Source organism: Anabas testudineus, chromosome 19 (assembly GCF_900324465.2).
Source record: "Anabas testudineus chromosome 19, fAnaTes1.2, whole genome shotgun sequence".
In the NCBI taxonomy this organism is placed as follows: domain Eukaryota; kingdom Metazoa; phylum Chordata; class Actinopteri; order Anabantiformes; family Anabantidae; genus Anabas; species Anabas testudineus.
In genome coordinates, this window is record NC_046628.1 from 4,132,737 (window position 1) to 4,147,602 (window position 14,866).

A 14,866-nucleotide genomic window follows, 5' to 3' on the forward strand; every position below is an offset into this window, starting at 1 on the left:
GCACACATGCACACACACACACACACACACACACACACACCCCCACAAACACGCACATACCAAACATGGTGCTGCATCATTGACAGTCTGGGGCTGAACAGTGCGGAGCATCCTGTTTAGATTAGATCACATCAGATTAGGGGACATTATATTAGCGCTAACCAGATTACACCATTCCTCATCTAACACAGTTTACCTCCTAATGCCCCTGCAGCCTCATTAACCAGGAAGCAGCCATCGAAGGAAGCAATTAGGAAATCTAGAGCGCTTTTCTCACTTACAAACGTGCACATGGACACATTCATCTCCCTGTAGGTAGTATGCACACACTGGTGGTCATTAGTCAATTAAGACACTTATCCTGTTTCATAATGTAATGGCTGTGAATCTTTGGGCATGCTAGCATGTATGTGTACTTGTGGGTGTGCTTTTTTGTTTTACCTGCATGTCTCTAGAGTATTTTAGTGTGAGAAAGGCTTTTATGGTCTCATTCTCCTGCAGTAATCTTGCTTGAAGTGAGGAATGTCTAATATACAAGCTGGAACAATAGCAGAACAGAAACAGTGGGGAAAAATAATGACCTCAACCTTAGTCACAAGGCCAGATGTCTGCAGTCCAAGTCTCACCTCGTAAAAACTGTACTTTTACTTTTTGTTCTGGCTTATCAACCGCATCTATTATACAGCTCTATGAGTGTGTCTCCACATGCTGTCTGTCTGTGCAGGGCTTTGTGCATAGTGTGCGTAAGAAAAGCTGCTGTTTATGTGTGTGACCTGTGGCTTCGAGTCCACAGGATTATTAGTGTAACCTTGGGTACACCTCAGTGTGTAATTGTGGTGTATGTGTATGTGTATGTGTATGTGTATGTGTCTACATAACTGCATGTGAGGGCATCTGAAAGAACACACTAACATTTAAATGTCCCTGTCCCTGATCTTTCTTAATCACACAGTGTGTGTGTGTGTGTGTGTGAGCATGAAAGATTTGCCGCCACACTTGTCAGTGTACAAACGAATTGACACAATAAAGCAGCGGGATCAAACGAACAGATTCTTCTGTGTCTGTGAACCCAGGGAGAGACACAAGAGACACAGACAATGACAAAGAGGCGAGATGAAACGGGGAAAAGCTTGTTTTTCAGGAAGTGGGCTTCAGTGGCAGGAGCTGCACCGCAGAGCTGTGGGCAAATTATTCTTTTTTAACAAGGAGGCAGGAGAGAAAAGATGTCTGCACATTCTCTACAGTGCCTGTTTCACACAGCACATATTTGACACGATTGTGCTAAAACTAAAATGAATGACAAATAATGCGATCACATTATTGCCCGCCACAAATCAAGACAGCGCGTCATCATCGTCTTGTTCTTAAATCACAAGGAATGCAGCTACCCAGAAAGTGACAACAACACCAATTATTTCTCCAAATAATTAGCTGTTGCTTTCTCAGCTGACAGCTTAGCTTAGAATAGCAATGGCACCTAATTTGAACTTACAAGTTTGATATAATGTCACCTCTTTGATGTCTTGCACATAAAGATGACAAGAATATTGGATGTTCCAGCTAAAATGCTGATCACAGCAGACTTAGAACATTAAAACAAGAAGAAGCTACAGGCTTTTGGGTGAAGGCCAGACCTAATGTAATGAATTGTAATTTTTATTGATTTTAGATTAATTAGTTCCAATCATCAGTGATGATGTTTTTTCATCGCAAGTCATAAAAGATAAATGTTTGCATTTGCTTGGTCATATTTCCCATGAAAATAGGTTATAAAGTGAGCAAAAAAATGAGCAGCAGATCTTATAATACTCTCACAAAAAAGTTTTGTGAAGGTCATGTGGGTCATTTTGGAAGGTAATTACAACCCATTTTACTGCTTAGTTATGAGGACCTGTTGGAAGTTATCAAAAGCCACGCTCTGAGTTATGGTGCAACATTCTGTACTGGTGCCCCTGGACTCTTATCTTTGTTTCTGGGCTTAATGCTACATTCAGATCTTTTGGGAATTATGACTCCATACCAAGCAACAACTTGTAAGTGGCAAGTGCTTCAAACTCAGTTAAAGCTGCCAAGATGCTCTTATTGAAGTTTCCTGTAGATGGTGGTTGCTTTTGACAGTGTAACACTGAGAACACGTGGAATTATTGAATGGCCCATTTAAAGTTTCAACAACAAAATATCATCACTTTATGAGTTGGGGGCTTTTTACATATGTGGCTCCAGATCCAGTTCACAGACAAACTCTGGCAATATTGCACTTCTCTGCACACAACAACAACTACAACAGTACTTTTGACATCTAACCAATTGCATGGCGGTGAGTCAGATCACTTATCATATCTATCTGATAAATATGAAGCTTTTCACACAGCCTGTTATAAAAGCTTAGTCCTAACTACATTTGAAATAGCAGGCTGACTGCAAACTGCATTATCCAACCTAAATGCAGTGTAACAACACCACCAGTGACAATATTTGATCGAATCTGACTCTCCTCTGTCGCTGTTGCTTAAGTGCTGTAGACATACTGGTGCCGTACTCTAGCAGATAGAGCCCTTATTCAGCTAGTGATGTTAATCTCTGTATTTCTTTCCCTGTGTATCCATGCTAGTGTTGAGTAATCGCTGCTTAAACAGTCATGGTGTATAGTGATTAGCGGCAGCCCACCAAGACTGGCTTAATGGCACAAGCTGTGTTTACATTACAATACATTACCTCCCGGTTCAACCTGGGGGTAAAGTTTCTGCCGGGACATCGTCTCTATTTATATACACACACGCAGCGGGAGACTTTAAGATAGGCAGGCAGACACACACGTGCGCTCATTCGCTCACACGTTTATGATGGAGAACATGCAAAGACAGATCAGGCTTTCGACACCTTCCATCCGCTGTGTCATGTCAGTGTAATGTGTTTGTACGACACCATGTTTCAGTTGTGTAAACTGTTTATTGCATGGAGATGAAAAGCCTCATGAAGCTTGCCCGGGGTGTTCCACAGTCCACAGACATGTAACATCATTCCCAACCAGCACTTTTCTCCTCGCCCTTAATTGCGGATGTCTGATTTACATACTGTGTGGTACTGCGCCTTTTTATCTTCTGGCTTCTGTTCTTTCGCTTGTCTGTTTGCTTGCTTTCATTGCCTGCTTTTTTCTCTAGCTCACTTTTTTGTTTTGCCTCACATACACCTGCGCTCTAACGCGCACACACACAAACACACACACACACACACATACCAGTTGTTTGATGTTGCTGTGAGTGGCAGCCCAGTTCTCTGATGAGCTTTGAGCAGACATCGCAGGCATATTCAGCAGCAACCGCAATGTGATTGGTGTGTGTCCTGATGCGAGATAAAGGTTCTGTGTGTGTGTGTGTGTGTGTGTGTGTGTGTGTGTGTGTGTGTGTTTGAGACTGTGTGAATAGAAAGATTTGTCAGATTGAATTGGATTTAGTCACTGGCATATTTCCTTGTGCACATGTGATGCTGCAGGTGTTGTTGCTGTAGTTAACATCTTTCCGCTCCAGATGTTCAGGCTTTGTAGTACACACATATACTCATTTAGCTCACAATGACACAGTAATGCATTAACCATCTCTCCTTTTTCTTTCTTTTGTCTGCGTCACCAGCCCGATGAACTGACCAACGCATTGGAGATCAGTAACATTGTGTTCACCAGCCTCTTCTCGCTGGAGATGCTGTTGAAGATTTTGGTCTACGGGCCCTTTGGGTACATCAAGAACCCGTACAATATCTTCGATGGCATCATCGTGGTCATTAGGTGAGTTGTAGAACAGGACTTTGTGACAACAATTTTTTTTAAGAATGCCCTTAAATAGCACAGGGATCCTTTTCTCCCTACTCTCTGTTTCTGTTTTTAAAGAAATGCCTCTGGGAACACAGAACCTGAAGGCCCTATAAATACCCTTGGTTCTTATTACACAAGAAAAACATAGTGCCGTAATGAACCCTGAGGGAAATCAGTCACGGCAAAGCATAAAGGCACAAGCACATTAGCATTCTATCCAACAAAATGTACCCAAAAAACCTGCCCCTGAAAAACAATGTGATATCACCAGTCTGATGTGGGGAGTAAATAGAGCGGTCAAAAGCTATAAACAGTCTCTGAGAGCGATGCAGTAGTTTGTAGTGTGCTAGTGCAGTGCTGTAGTAAACACCGTGATGACACAGCCCTGAAATAATAAGTCTTTTACTGTTGCTATTTTCCCACCATGGGAATTGGCAGGTACAAGTTGAGCAAAAGTAACCTGAGATCTACGTGAAACAGGAAATGCATGCTGAAATTTGTAAGTTCTGCAGGCGTTGAATAAAGTGTGTGGGAAATGAAGGGCACACTGGCTGCTATGCCTGTGCCTTAGGTTTATTTCTGCTCCCTTATATCACCCTGGTGTTACATGAGTGTAATGTACTGTATGTATTAATGTAAATATGTGTGCCTCTTCCCTTTGGACAGCGTGTGGGAGATTGTGGGTCAGCAGGGTGGTGGTCTGTCGGTACTGAGGACCTTCCGGTTGATGCGGGTGCTGAAGCTGGTCCGTTTCATGCCGGCCCTGCAGAGGCAGCTTGTGGTGCTGATGAAGACAATGGACAACGTGGCCACTTTCTGCATGCTGCTCATGCTCTTTATATTCATCTTCAGGTAGGGAGAAGATGGCAAGTGAGAGAGAGCGACCTTGTCGTCTGTCTTACACTGCAAAAAGGATGTGTTAATTTTTTATTTCCTGTTGCTAATAGAGCAACAACATCACAGAAAGTACAGTAGCACGAACACAAACAGATGAGGGAAGCAATACGCAGCAACAGTGAAATAAGTAGTAGAAAGCACAAAGGTGTGGAATGAAAGTCAAGTGGCAGGTTACTTCTGGGTAAGAAGCAAGAAGCGTTGAAAAGCAGAGATCAATACTGACGTGTGACAGGTAGAATGAGGTAAGTCGATGGGAAGACAGGACTAAGTGGTGCCCTCTTTTCGTCAGCGTTTCTGTTCTCTGCCTGGGTAGGCTCTGAGGCTAAGCCCAACAGAAAAGGTCCTCTGCACTTTAATCATACACAAACACACTCACATCTGTATTACCAAGAGTAGATAATCACGTAATGACCACTGTTGCAGGTCATAAAAAAAAGGGAAAGAAAATGTCAAGTCTTTGTCATAATGTCATTTGACCAGTTTTAAACCATTCGTATGTATACCAGGTACATACAATTGCATGTCTGTCAGGGCATACATGTGCATACACACACACACACACACACACACACACACACACACACACACACACACACACACACACACACACACACACACACACACACACACACACACACACACAAAAAAAACATACCCAGACTTTCAAGGGCCTTGTATATCCATGATAAACAGGACTTGAGTCAAGTGACGAGTTGCCAGGTTTACAGAGCAGAGGCCTGTTCACATCCATCGCAGACAAACAAGCAGCTAAAAGAAGAAGGTGACAGCACTAGCTAAAGCCAATTTTCCTTTTTTATGTTTATAATTTGAAACAGAATACCTTTTTTAAAGAACGTTTGGCAGTTGAGTTTGTTATACCACATAACTAACTGAGGGGTTGTTTCATCCCTCAATGATAAACAGTTAACAAAGCTATTCTACTTTTGACAAACATTTTTTATTCATGTTTTTTCTATAACACAGTAATATCTGCTTTAATTATCCCTTAAACAACTTGTGACTTCCCACGGTTTTGTCATCACAGCACGGTTTCCAGGCAACCGACTAAGATGCTGCACAAACAACCAGAACAGATGAATAAACTGTTGTCAGACATACAGGAAATATTTATCCCATTCAGCTCCCTCCACCACTACTTATTGGCATTTTTTACATTGCTGTTTGTGTACAGATTAAATTAAATAGATGCAATGATTTGGAGAGAGCCAGAATAAGCATTTCCCCCTGCTTTCAGTCATTCTGTTAAGATGAGATAATCACCCTCCAGACAGTGTTTCAGTGTTCTTCTCATCTTGTTCTGGGATAAAGAGCATATATTGCTGAACTAGCTCTTTAATCTCCAAACTGCTGGGAATTTCTTTTGGTTGGACGACACCGTGTATTCGTTTCCAGTGCCAAATTAATGTTTTACTTAAATACATACTGAACTGTAGGTGTCATTGTGATCGTGTGTGACGCTCTCCATGGTGCTGAACCTGGCATAACCACTCTATTTGCAGTCCTTTTCTTGGCAACATATGTGACATTGTGGGCCAACTGTGAATGAACAAATGATAGTTTATTACACAGTAGACAGTACACTATATACATGCATTTCTTTTTGGTAGTAAAACCTCTGTTTAGTTATTAACATTATTATATTTATGCTACCTGTCTGAACCTATATTTAATTATCACCATCTAGGTTTAGTATGTACTGCCACAGCTGCTTCTGCAAGTAGAAGCAATGTGGTATAGTCAAATATGTTTTTCTTTTAGCAAATAATTTCCATTTATTTGTACTGTACTAATGGCTTGGCCTGATGTAAACATTTATCCCGATTTTTCCTGTTTGTTTTTTCCTGTCGCTCCCCCCTCTGGTGTCAGTATCCTGGGGATGCATCTGTTTGGCTGTAAGTTTGGGTCAGAGAGTAATGGAGACACTCTGCCAGACAGGAAAAACTTTGACTCTCTTCTCTGGGCTATAGTGACTGTCTTCCAGGTGAGCACAAACCCTTTTCTCCCCTTGTCTTTCTCTGCTAAACGTTCACATTTCACTGTGTTGTGGCCAATTTAGCGGCTGCTTCATGCCTGACTTCACAGTCTGTTGAGATAGTAAAAATTCAGCCGCAGTATGACCTAAATCTATGCTGGTTTCTTACACCTTCTTGAAGGTTAAACTTCCTTTGTGATCAGTTTGTACTTGCTGAAGTTCCCTTAAGCAACTAACCTAACATCTCCTTGTGTCATTGGTGCTGTCTAAACCTGTCCAAGTTCAGAAGCCATGCTTCATCCTTAATAAAGTAGCCATATATTATTCAGTAAAGCATCTGATCAGGGACTCTGTAAAGTGTCAGTATGTCTCTCTGTGCAGAACATTGTACTGACATGTCTGTTCTCAGGGTATAACACATGGAGACTGTGATGTACCATAGCTTTACTGATTCAGTCTGTATGGTCACGAAAGTGCCTCTTCAAGTGAAAACCTTTTGCCAAATACGTCAGTAAAAAGAAAATAAAGTAACAAACACTAAAGACAGAGTAATGTTATTAGGAAAACTCCTGGCTAATTTTGGATTGATTCTTACTATACTTTAAATATTAGGATTGGTTCTTTACTGCATTACATGTCTTCCATATTGATTATCAACTCATGAGAATGCTACGTTTTTCTAGAACACTCTAGCATTCATGTACATATTTAAAATTAGAATAAAATGTTTTCAAGAACACACAGGTCGCACCTAGAAAGACGTGGAGGATTACACTTTCAGTGTCAATGTCAACGTGTATTATTGTTTCAGAACAATAATACACATTTTCCTATTAATATTTGTTTGTTTCCTGTCTTCACCTCTGCTCTCTTTCAGATTCTAACACAGGAGGACTGGAACAAGGTCTTATACAACGGCATGGCATCCACCTCTCCAGTAGCTGCCCTCTACTTCATCGCGCTTATGACCTTTGGCAACTATGTCCTCTTCAACTTGCTGGTGGCTATATTGGTCGAGGGGTTCCAGGCAGAGGTACAATATTGCTGATCGCATGTACAAAGCTAGAAAATACAGAAGTCTGGTATAAAAAACTGATTGAAAGTTTTTTACTTTCTGAGCTATTTTCTATGAAATTCAGTCTGAAAATCTTTTTTTCTAAAGACATGCCACAGTAATTTAATTAATTTAATAATTCATTTTCTTTTAAATGCATACAAGGTTATTGAATCTTGTATAATGATCTGGCTTGGATGCAGGACTTTACACAAATTATGTCTGTATGGGGTAAAGTGCTGCAGAAACTAGTGGTAATATATGTTTAATCACTGTTCTGCATCACCATGCATTTAGAAAATTAGGTTTTTAGACTGAAACATAAGGTTAAATTACCCAACAATGCTCACTTTTTAGTGCAGGCACACACACGACAAGCGATTGGACGTCCACACCCACACCAACAGTACATAACACGAACACTGTCGGCATTAACCTATACCTTTCTCTTGCACTCTCTGCAGCGGGTTATGTGAGGACATGAGATCACTGTGGTTGCAGTGTTTCATTTTCCTCTCCATTTCATCTTGCTGTTAGCCTCTTTTCCTCCCACTCTTTCCCACTATCTCAGCAGTCATCCTCATTATTGTTCTGCTTATTTGCCAATGCAGTCATGCCATAACGTACATCATATGAAAACTATGTCTGCTAGGCTAGACTGTGCATCAGCCCACATCATCCACATCAGTCGTATGCTTGGATACCTTCCCTACATGCTCCCTCTGATCTTTCCCTTCTTTTATACAACTCCTACAGTATGTCATTGACACACATGATATGTTATCCACCAGCAGACTATGTTTGTGATTCTTATCCAGGACAAAAAAGAGCAAGAGACTGCTGAAAGAGAGAGAAGGTGGATTAATGGCTGTTATTTGTTAAAGACAGGCAGCTGGGAAAACAGTTTTCCTGCACATTTCGGGGCCACAGGGATAAAGAAGTTGAAACTAATTGAGCGACCTCTCTTTGCTTTTCATCCAGCCCATTTGGAGCAAACAGGGATTTATTTGAGACAGATAGAACAAGAGAGAGAAAGGAATAGAAGCTGAGACAGATAGTGAATAAATCACGAGTATTCAGTCTATCTCTCGCTGTCTTTGTCTCTCTCTTCTCTCTTTAAGAGGTGACAGCACCTATGCTTTGATCTCTGACGCTCTTTGGCTCTTTGCTTGAGAGAGGAGAGAAAAAAACAAGGGGTGGCAGAGAGAGAGGTTGACAGCCTCATAAAAAATGGATTAATTGGAATGGGCTTCTCCTGCTATTGCGCTTATCTGCTGTACAAATGTCATGCGCATGATCACATGCATGATTTTGTGCATTGACCCAAGTTGACTTCTTAAAGTTGAATAGAAGTAAATAGCTAAAATCAATTTAAATGAGTTTTTGCTAAGAATTGGTTTATACTGTACAATACATACCTGCTAATTTTGCTCCAAATCTGCTGATTGTGTAAATAAGCTGGTTTGCCACCATTTTGGCTACGTCAGTGTAAAGGTAATAGCATCAATGTGTTCATTATTTTTTATGTGCTGAAGTAAAAAAAAATAGAGCACAGGAAACCCCCGTCCCGCAAAATGCTGAGACACTTAAATTGCTAAATGGGAACAAAAGTCACATTGAATTTACATTGAAAAAGACATTTTCAGTTTCAATATTTATAGAGTCTTCAACAAGAACAGAAGCACAGAAGCCCCAAAGGTCGACTTGCTCACGTTCTGTTCTCATCCTTTGTTCTCCTCTATCATCACAGAGCTGTTGGCTTAATCTTCTTGTCTTTTTTTTTCAACTTTACATCCTTTTTCTGCAAACACTAAGTTTATTTTTAGTCAGCCAAACTTTCCCTGCGCCAGGGTTGCTAGGTAACGGGTGCTTGAATGACGTGAACCAAGCCAAGAGAGATGTACGACTGTGGAGCCAAGACACACACACGCAGACATGCACACGAAGAGTATTAGTTTTAATATGCATATTGCTTTGGCTATAAAGGCAGAGGGGGAATCAACTTATGAAGGGTTTCTGTTGTTGTTGCTTTTTTCTTTTCATCCATCATCATCTCTCGCTGTGTCTTTCCATCAGGTTGTGACAGTGTGTCCATGTGACAGAATTCAATATCTGCTGCAGACAGTGCAACCAGCTTGATCCGTCTTCTTAAGACAAGTTATTAATTATGAAAAGAAATGAGACAAAAGTTGTTTTCTTACGCCTCTCTGTATTTTGCACACACCACATTTACACCAAAGCACTCACATGCATTTGATACGTCAGCTGCAGAGGAATGCTTTCATGCTTAGCACTATATCCTGAATGATGCAAAACTCTCATTAAATGTATATGTCAAGATCATTTTCATTACTGCTTTCTGAATGAATTATATTGCTACTTGACCAGCTGGAGAGTAAAACTTGGCTGTGCTTCACTTCTACTTTTATCTGTCCTGACTTTTCAAGCTTTCAACTAATTCAGGTTGCTGATATGCACATGTGCAGCACATGACTGCACACTGTGATCCAGGACAGTTCCTTTCATATGTTCGGTTGCATGGTAAAGTCCAAGTGTTACAACAGGCTAAGCCTCTAACGTTCTCCTTCTGCTACTGTCTACTGCCGTGGTTCCACCTCTCACCTCTGTGCCTCTTTTCCCGTCTGCGCCTCCCTCTTCTGTCCGGCTGCACCAATCACTTCCACTGTAGGAAGTGTCCAAGCGGGAGGACTTGCATGCCCAGCTGAGCCTTATTCAGCTGCCTGTAGACTCAGGGGTATGTACAGCATCGCAGCGCTGCCTTCCCTCCCTCCCTCAATTTAACTGACTAACTGTCTTCCCTATTTCTCCTTCATCACCCGTTCTCCTCGCTCTTCCCTATAGAGACTTTGCAGTGATGTCACAGATCTGTCAGTGGCTGCAGCATGGAAGTCGACAGTCATCATTTTTGGCAAAGTTGGCAAAGCAATAATTTATCAGAAAAATGAAAATAGATGATATCATACAACACCAAACTATACTTTCTTGCAACTAGTGTCTTAAAGGGTAATTCTACTCACAATACAAAATAATTGTATTTTCTAGGTTACATTTAGTGGTATCAGCAGATACTGTAGCTCAGTTTCATCCACAAAGATTTTGAGACCTTTGCTATTTGTAGTTTTACTGCCAAACTAATTCGATAGAGTACTGAAGTGGAAAGTTAAAGTCCAGTTCATTTTCTGGATAGGCAGTATCAGGTGACTCTCAATTGGAGCTTTTCCAAGGCCTAAATGGACATTAAATTCTCCTATATGAATCATCAGTACAAAAGATGAGCAACTGTGCTGAGAATTTCTAGTTCTTTGGCAAAAATAAAGTTAAAAAGTGCATAAAAACAGAAAGAAAGAAGTCCACTACAACTCCTAACATGCTTTTTGTAAGATAGATTGAAATACCTGGCACAAAATGGTGTTGCATACAGTAGTAAAAGCAAAGAAAGACTACTGTGAGCTCTGTTTTAGTCCTATTTAGTATTTCAAAAAATGTCTAAGTATATATGAACAGTGTGACAAAAAATACAATCACAATATTGTGAAAGAAATATCACAAATTGTATGTTGCTACAAGATGACAATGCAAGACTATGGTAATGTACACACATTTGTGCAGAAATCTATATACTGGAAAAATGGTTTTCACATGGGAAATAAGAAAATTAGCAAGACTAGCAAACTCAGAATGCAGAGGGTATCAGTTCAAAACATTTTAATCTAAACTGCACTAAATGTAATTTCATGCATTTTATAAATGCCAATTTGAGTGAACTGACCCTTTAACATGTGAACTTGTGGACTTCATATTAACTAGATAGTGACATTTAACTGCATCTGCTTTAATCTGCATGAAAAAGTCTCCATCTACACACAGTACAGAAATAGACTATGTGGAGATTTGTATTCACCCATGTTGCCAAAAACTGACGACCTCCAATCCAGTATTGTTGCTAGAGGATGTGTCACATCACCTGAAAGTCCTCTACCTGCATGCTGCCCTCGCTTCTGAGACTAACCAGGGCACAGAGTGACTGTTTGGAAGAGTCTGTGCGTGACAACACTTGCATTGCTTTGCTGTGTGTGTGTGTGTGTGTGTGCGTGCGTGTGTGTGTTGTCTTTCTTCTCTTGTCATCTTTAAAGCAGACTCTACATCAAACCTCAGATTGATTGCTCACCTCCCACCAGCCAACCGCCCCTCTCTTTTTTCTTTCCAGCCTCGGGGTAAGAACTCTGCAGCAGCGCTGCCAAAAATCTCCCTCTCTCAGTCTCTCTTTTATCTGGCTGGGGGATAGAGATGAAGTGAAAGAGAGATGGAGAATAAGGGGGGGTGAATACTGGCTTTTTGGTAGGCCAGCCGGACTACAGGATGAGAGCTAATAAAGAGAGCGAGGGAGTTCAGCTCTGTTTGCATGACTCAGGCTCTTAAGGCAAGGACAGTACACTTTGGGAAATTAAGCCATTGGAAAAACAGATTGTTGTTCATCTTGTCCTCATGTCCTCTAATTTTACACTATCCAGAACCGATCTAGGACTTTTCCAACAGGCAAATATTCTAAATTGTCTTGTCTTTTTCTATCTGGTTGACAATGGCCCATTAGGAGACCTGAATTTAAAGTAGGGTTTTTGAGTGCATTAGGCTAGTTTCATTTGTTAGACCCAACTACCAGGACACACCTGGTGGAACATATCACATCTAATTAGATAAAAAAAAAATTCAACAACTTTCAACAAATAATTGTGATGAGTTTGGGGACATTATAATTTGTTGCACATAATAACATTAAAGATTCAGAGCCAATACAGAGAAATGTCTGTATGCAAGGCATAAAATAAAAAAAAGTTTTTAAAAGGCTGTAAGTGGCAGCGCATTAAAAAACAATTCTGCAGTGGAAATCAAGATCCAGTCGCTGAGACTTTGTTTTTTATTATGTTGTTTGAGTCCATTTTTTATTTAATTTTTGCTGATCATCTTCTGAGCTAAGAATGTGTGAGAGCATCGAGCTTGTTATCAGTCCAAAAACCAGCATCCATGATGGTGTGACAATGCTAAACCACATCTTGCGTGTATTTCAATAGTATGGCTCCGTAATAAAAGAGTCTGGATGCCAAACTGGACTGTCTGCAGTCCAGACCTGTCACCCACTGAAAACATTTGGTGCATTATGAAAGTGCACCAAAGGAGGCTCTGAACTGCTGAGCAGCTGAAATCCTATATCAAGCAAGAATTGGAAAAACAATTGATTAGCAGCACAGTGGGGAACATGCTCGGTGCCAGCTTTATTGAAATGTGCAGCCCTAATCAAACTTAAAATGAGCAAACATTTTTCAACAACCAATACAGTTTCTGAGCTTCAACATGTTATAAGTTGTCTTTGTACTATTTTCAATCAAATATAGGTTTTAAATGTTGCAATACAATGGTTTTATTGAGTGATGACGCAGCGTCACAGCTCTTTTCGGAACCTGCATGCTACATCACAGATAATGAAACTGCATTTGTGGTAGGAAGTAATTTTGTTGGACACATACACAATTATCCCCCTTCTTCCTATCAACAGCTACCCGCTGTCTCCCATTTACACCGTTTTTGAAGCGATGTAATTGAGATCCCCCTGTGTGCTGCTGGTGTCTATTATTGTCTGGCTATCAGCAGCAGGCCTGGTCTGGCCCATCTCCTGCTCCCAACACCTTGCCCAAATTGGGGTGGCAGAGTGTAAACAAGCTAACCAGACAACCAGGCTATTTCAGGACCGAGGATTTCCCTCGAGTCCAGCGCCCCCCTCTGCCCCAAGGTTATCATCTGTTTCTTATCTTTCTCCACCCATTCTTTCTGCAATCTGAATCTATATTGAGATGCAATTAGCAGTATTTAGATCATAGTTAGTTTTAGTTAAAATGTAAAGAATTAAGCACACAAAGATTTCTGTAATGATTGTTCCTCCTATTTACTTCTTTCTCCCTTCAACATGCCTTAATGAGAAAAAAAAAATCTTTAGCAAAACTGTGAAGAACATTTTTTTACTTCATTCTGTCTGGGTCTTTATTTAAAGGTTTGTTGTCTGGCAGTCAAATTGTAAATTAATGTCTTCCTGTGATGAAGTTATACTTATTAGAGTTGGAAAGGATTAAAATAATAATGAAAACGACACAGAGAAGATATAAATGGACGGCACAGAGAGGAGAGAGAAGGGTTGGAGAGCAGCAGTGGAGAGAAAGAGGAGGAAATTTGGTAGGATAAAATCAGGTCTCAGCTGAATTAATCTCTCCTGCGGTGAGATGTGGTTTCACTGACTTGAGCTCCTCGCCTCAGCAGTCAGTTGCCTCTGGGTTTCTAAAGGGAACCATGCACCCCTGACAAGAGATTAGGGCTGTGCAGATCACAGGGCACCTTGATCTTTTGACATGAGCAGTCAGACTTGTGCAGTTTAAACTACTTTCTTTGTATCACCTGACCTGCATTCCTGCATCTGTTGATGCAGCACATCAAAATATGCACATTGGGTCAGAAGAGAACAACATTATACATTACAACTGAATAATAATAACAGTCAATAGTTCCTAAATTGTTTGTATTTTTCATTGTTAAATGTCAGTCTCCCTTCATTTAAAAGATACATTAAAACCTACTTTAACCTGCTTAAACTGGTTCAGGCTGACTGAAAGTAGGAGCAGTACTTCCCATGGGCAAGTCGGTTGACTTCATATTAGCTCCTCGCACACATGAATAGGATAAAATCATTTAGTGTCATGAACTGATCAGATTCTGATGATAAACAAAGTAACTTCACAGTATTTGTGACGCTCACAAAAATGTATTCACCATTTTACAGCTGCTCATTTTGTGTTGATGGTACATGGGGAAAATAGCATTTTGGTCCAATGTGCATTACAAATCAATGTAGAAGTTAAATTACCCTGTAGCTCCACTACACCGAAATCCCTGCACTGCCCAGCTTTATTCCTAGGGGTTGGGTTCAGTCTCTGAGTGGGCTTGGACCTCACCCAGAACTCTAGTCTTATCTGCTATTTCCCTCTAGTCTCCCTCCTTTTTCCTTTTTTTAGATTTTTTTTTTTTTTTGTCAATCTGAAACATTTTCTGT

The 14,866-nt window shown here is 40.6% G+C and overlaps 1 protein-coding gene across 3 annotated transcripts in view; it reads left to right on the forward strand.

Moving 5' to 3' along the window:
• Positions 1-14,866, forward strand: part of cacna1g (calcium channel, voltage-dependent, T type, alpha 1G subunit) — a 207,029-nt gene that overhangs the window by 132,823 nt on the left and 59,340 nt on the right. For all 3 annotated transcript variants that reach the window (XM_026351608.1, XM_026351609.1, XM_026351607.1), the window contains 4 exons: positions 3,630-3,781; positions 4,475-4,660; positions 6,593-6,707; positions 7,576-7,731. In XM_026351608.1, the coding sequence (XP_026207393.1) occupies positions 3,630-3,781; positions 4,475-4,660; positions 6,593-6,707; positions 7,576-7,731 (609 nt within the window). The remainder of the gene's footprint in view (positions 1-3,629; positions 3,782-4,474; positions 4,661-6,592; positions 6,708-7,575; positions 7,732-14,866) is intronic.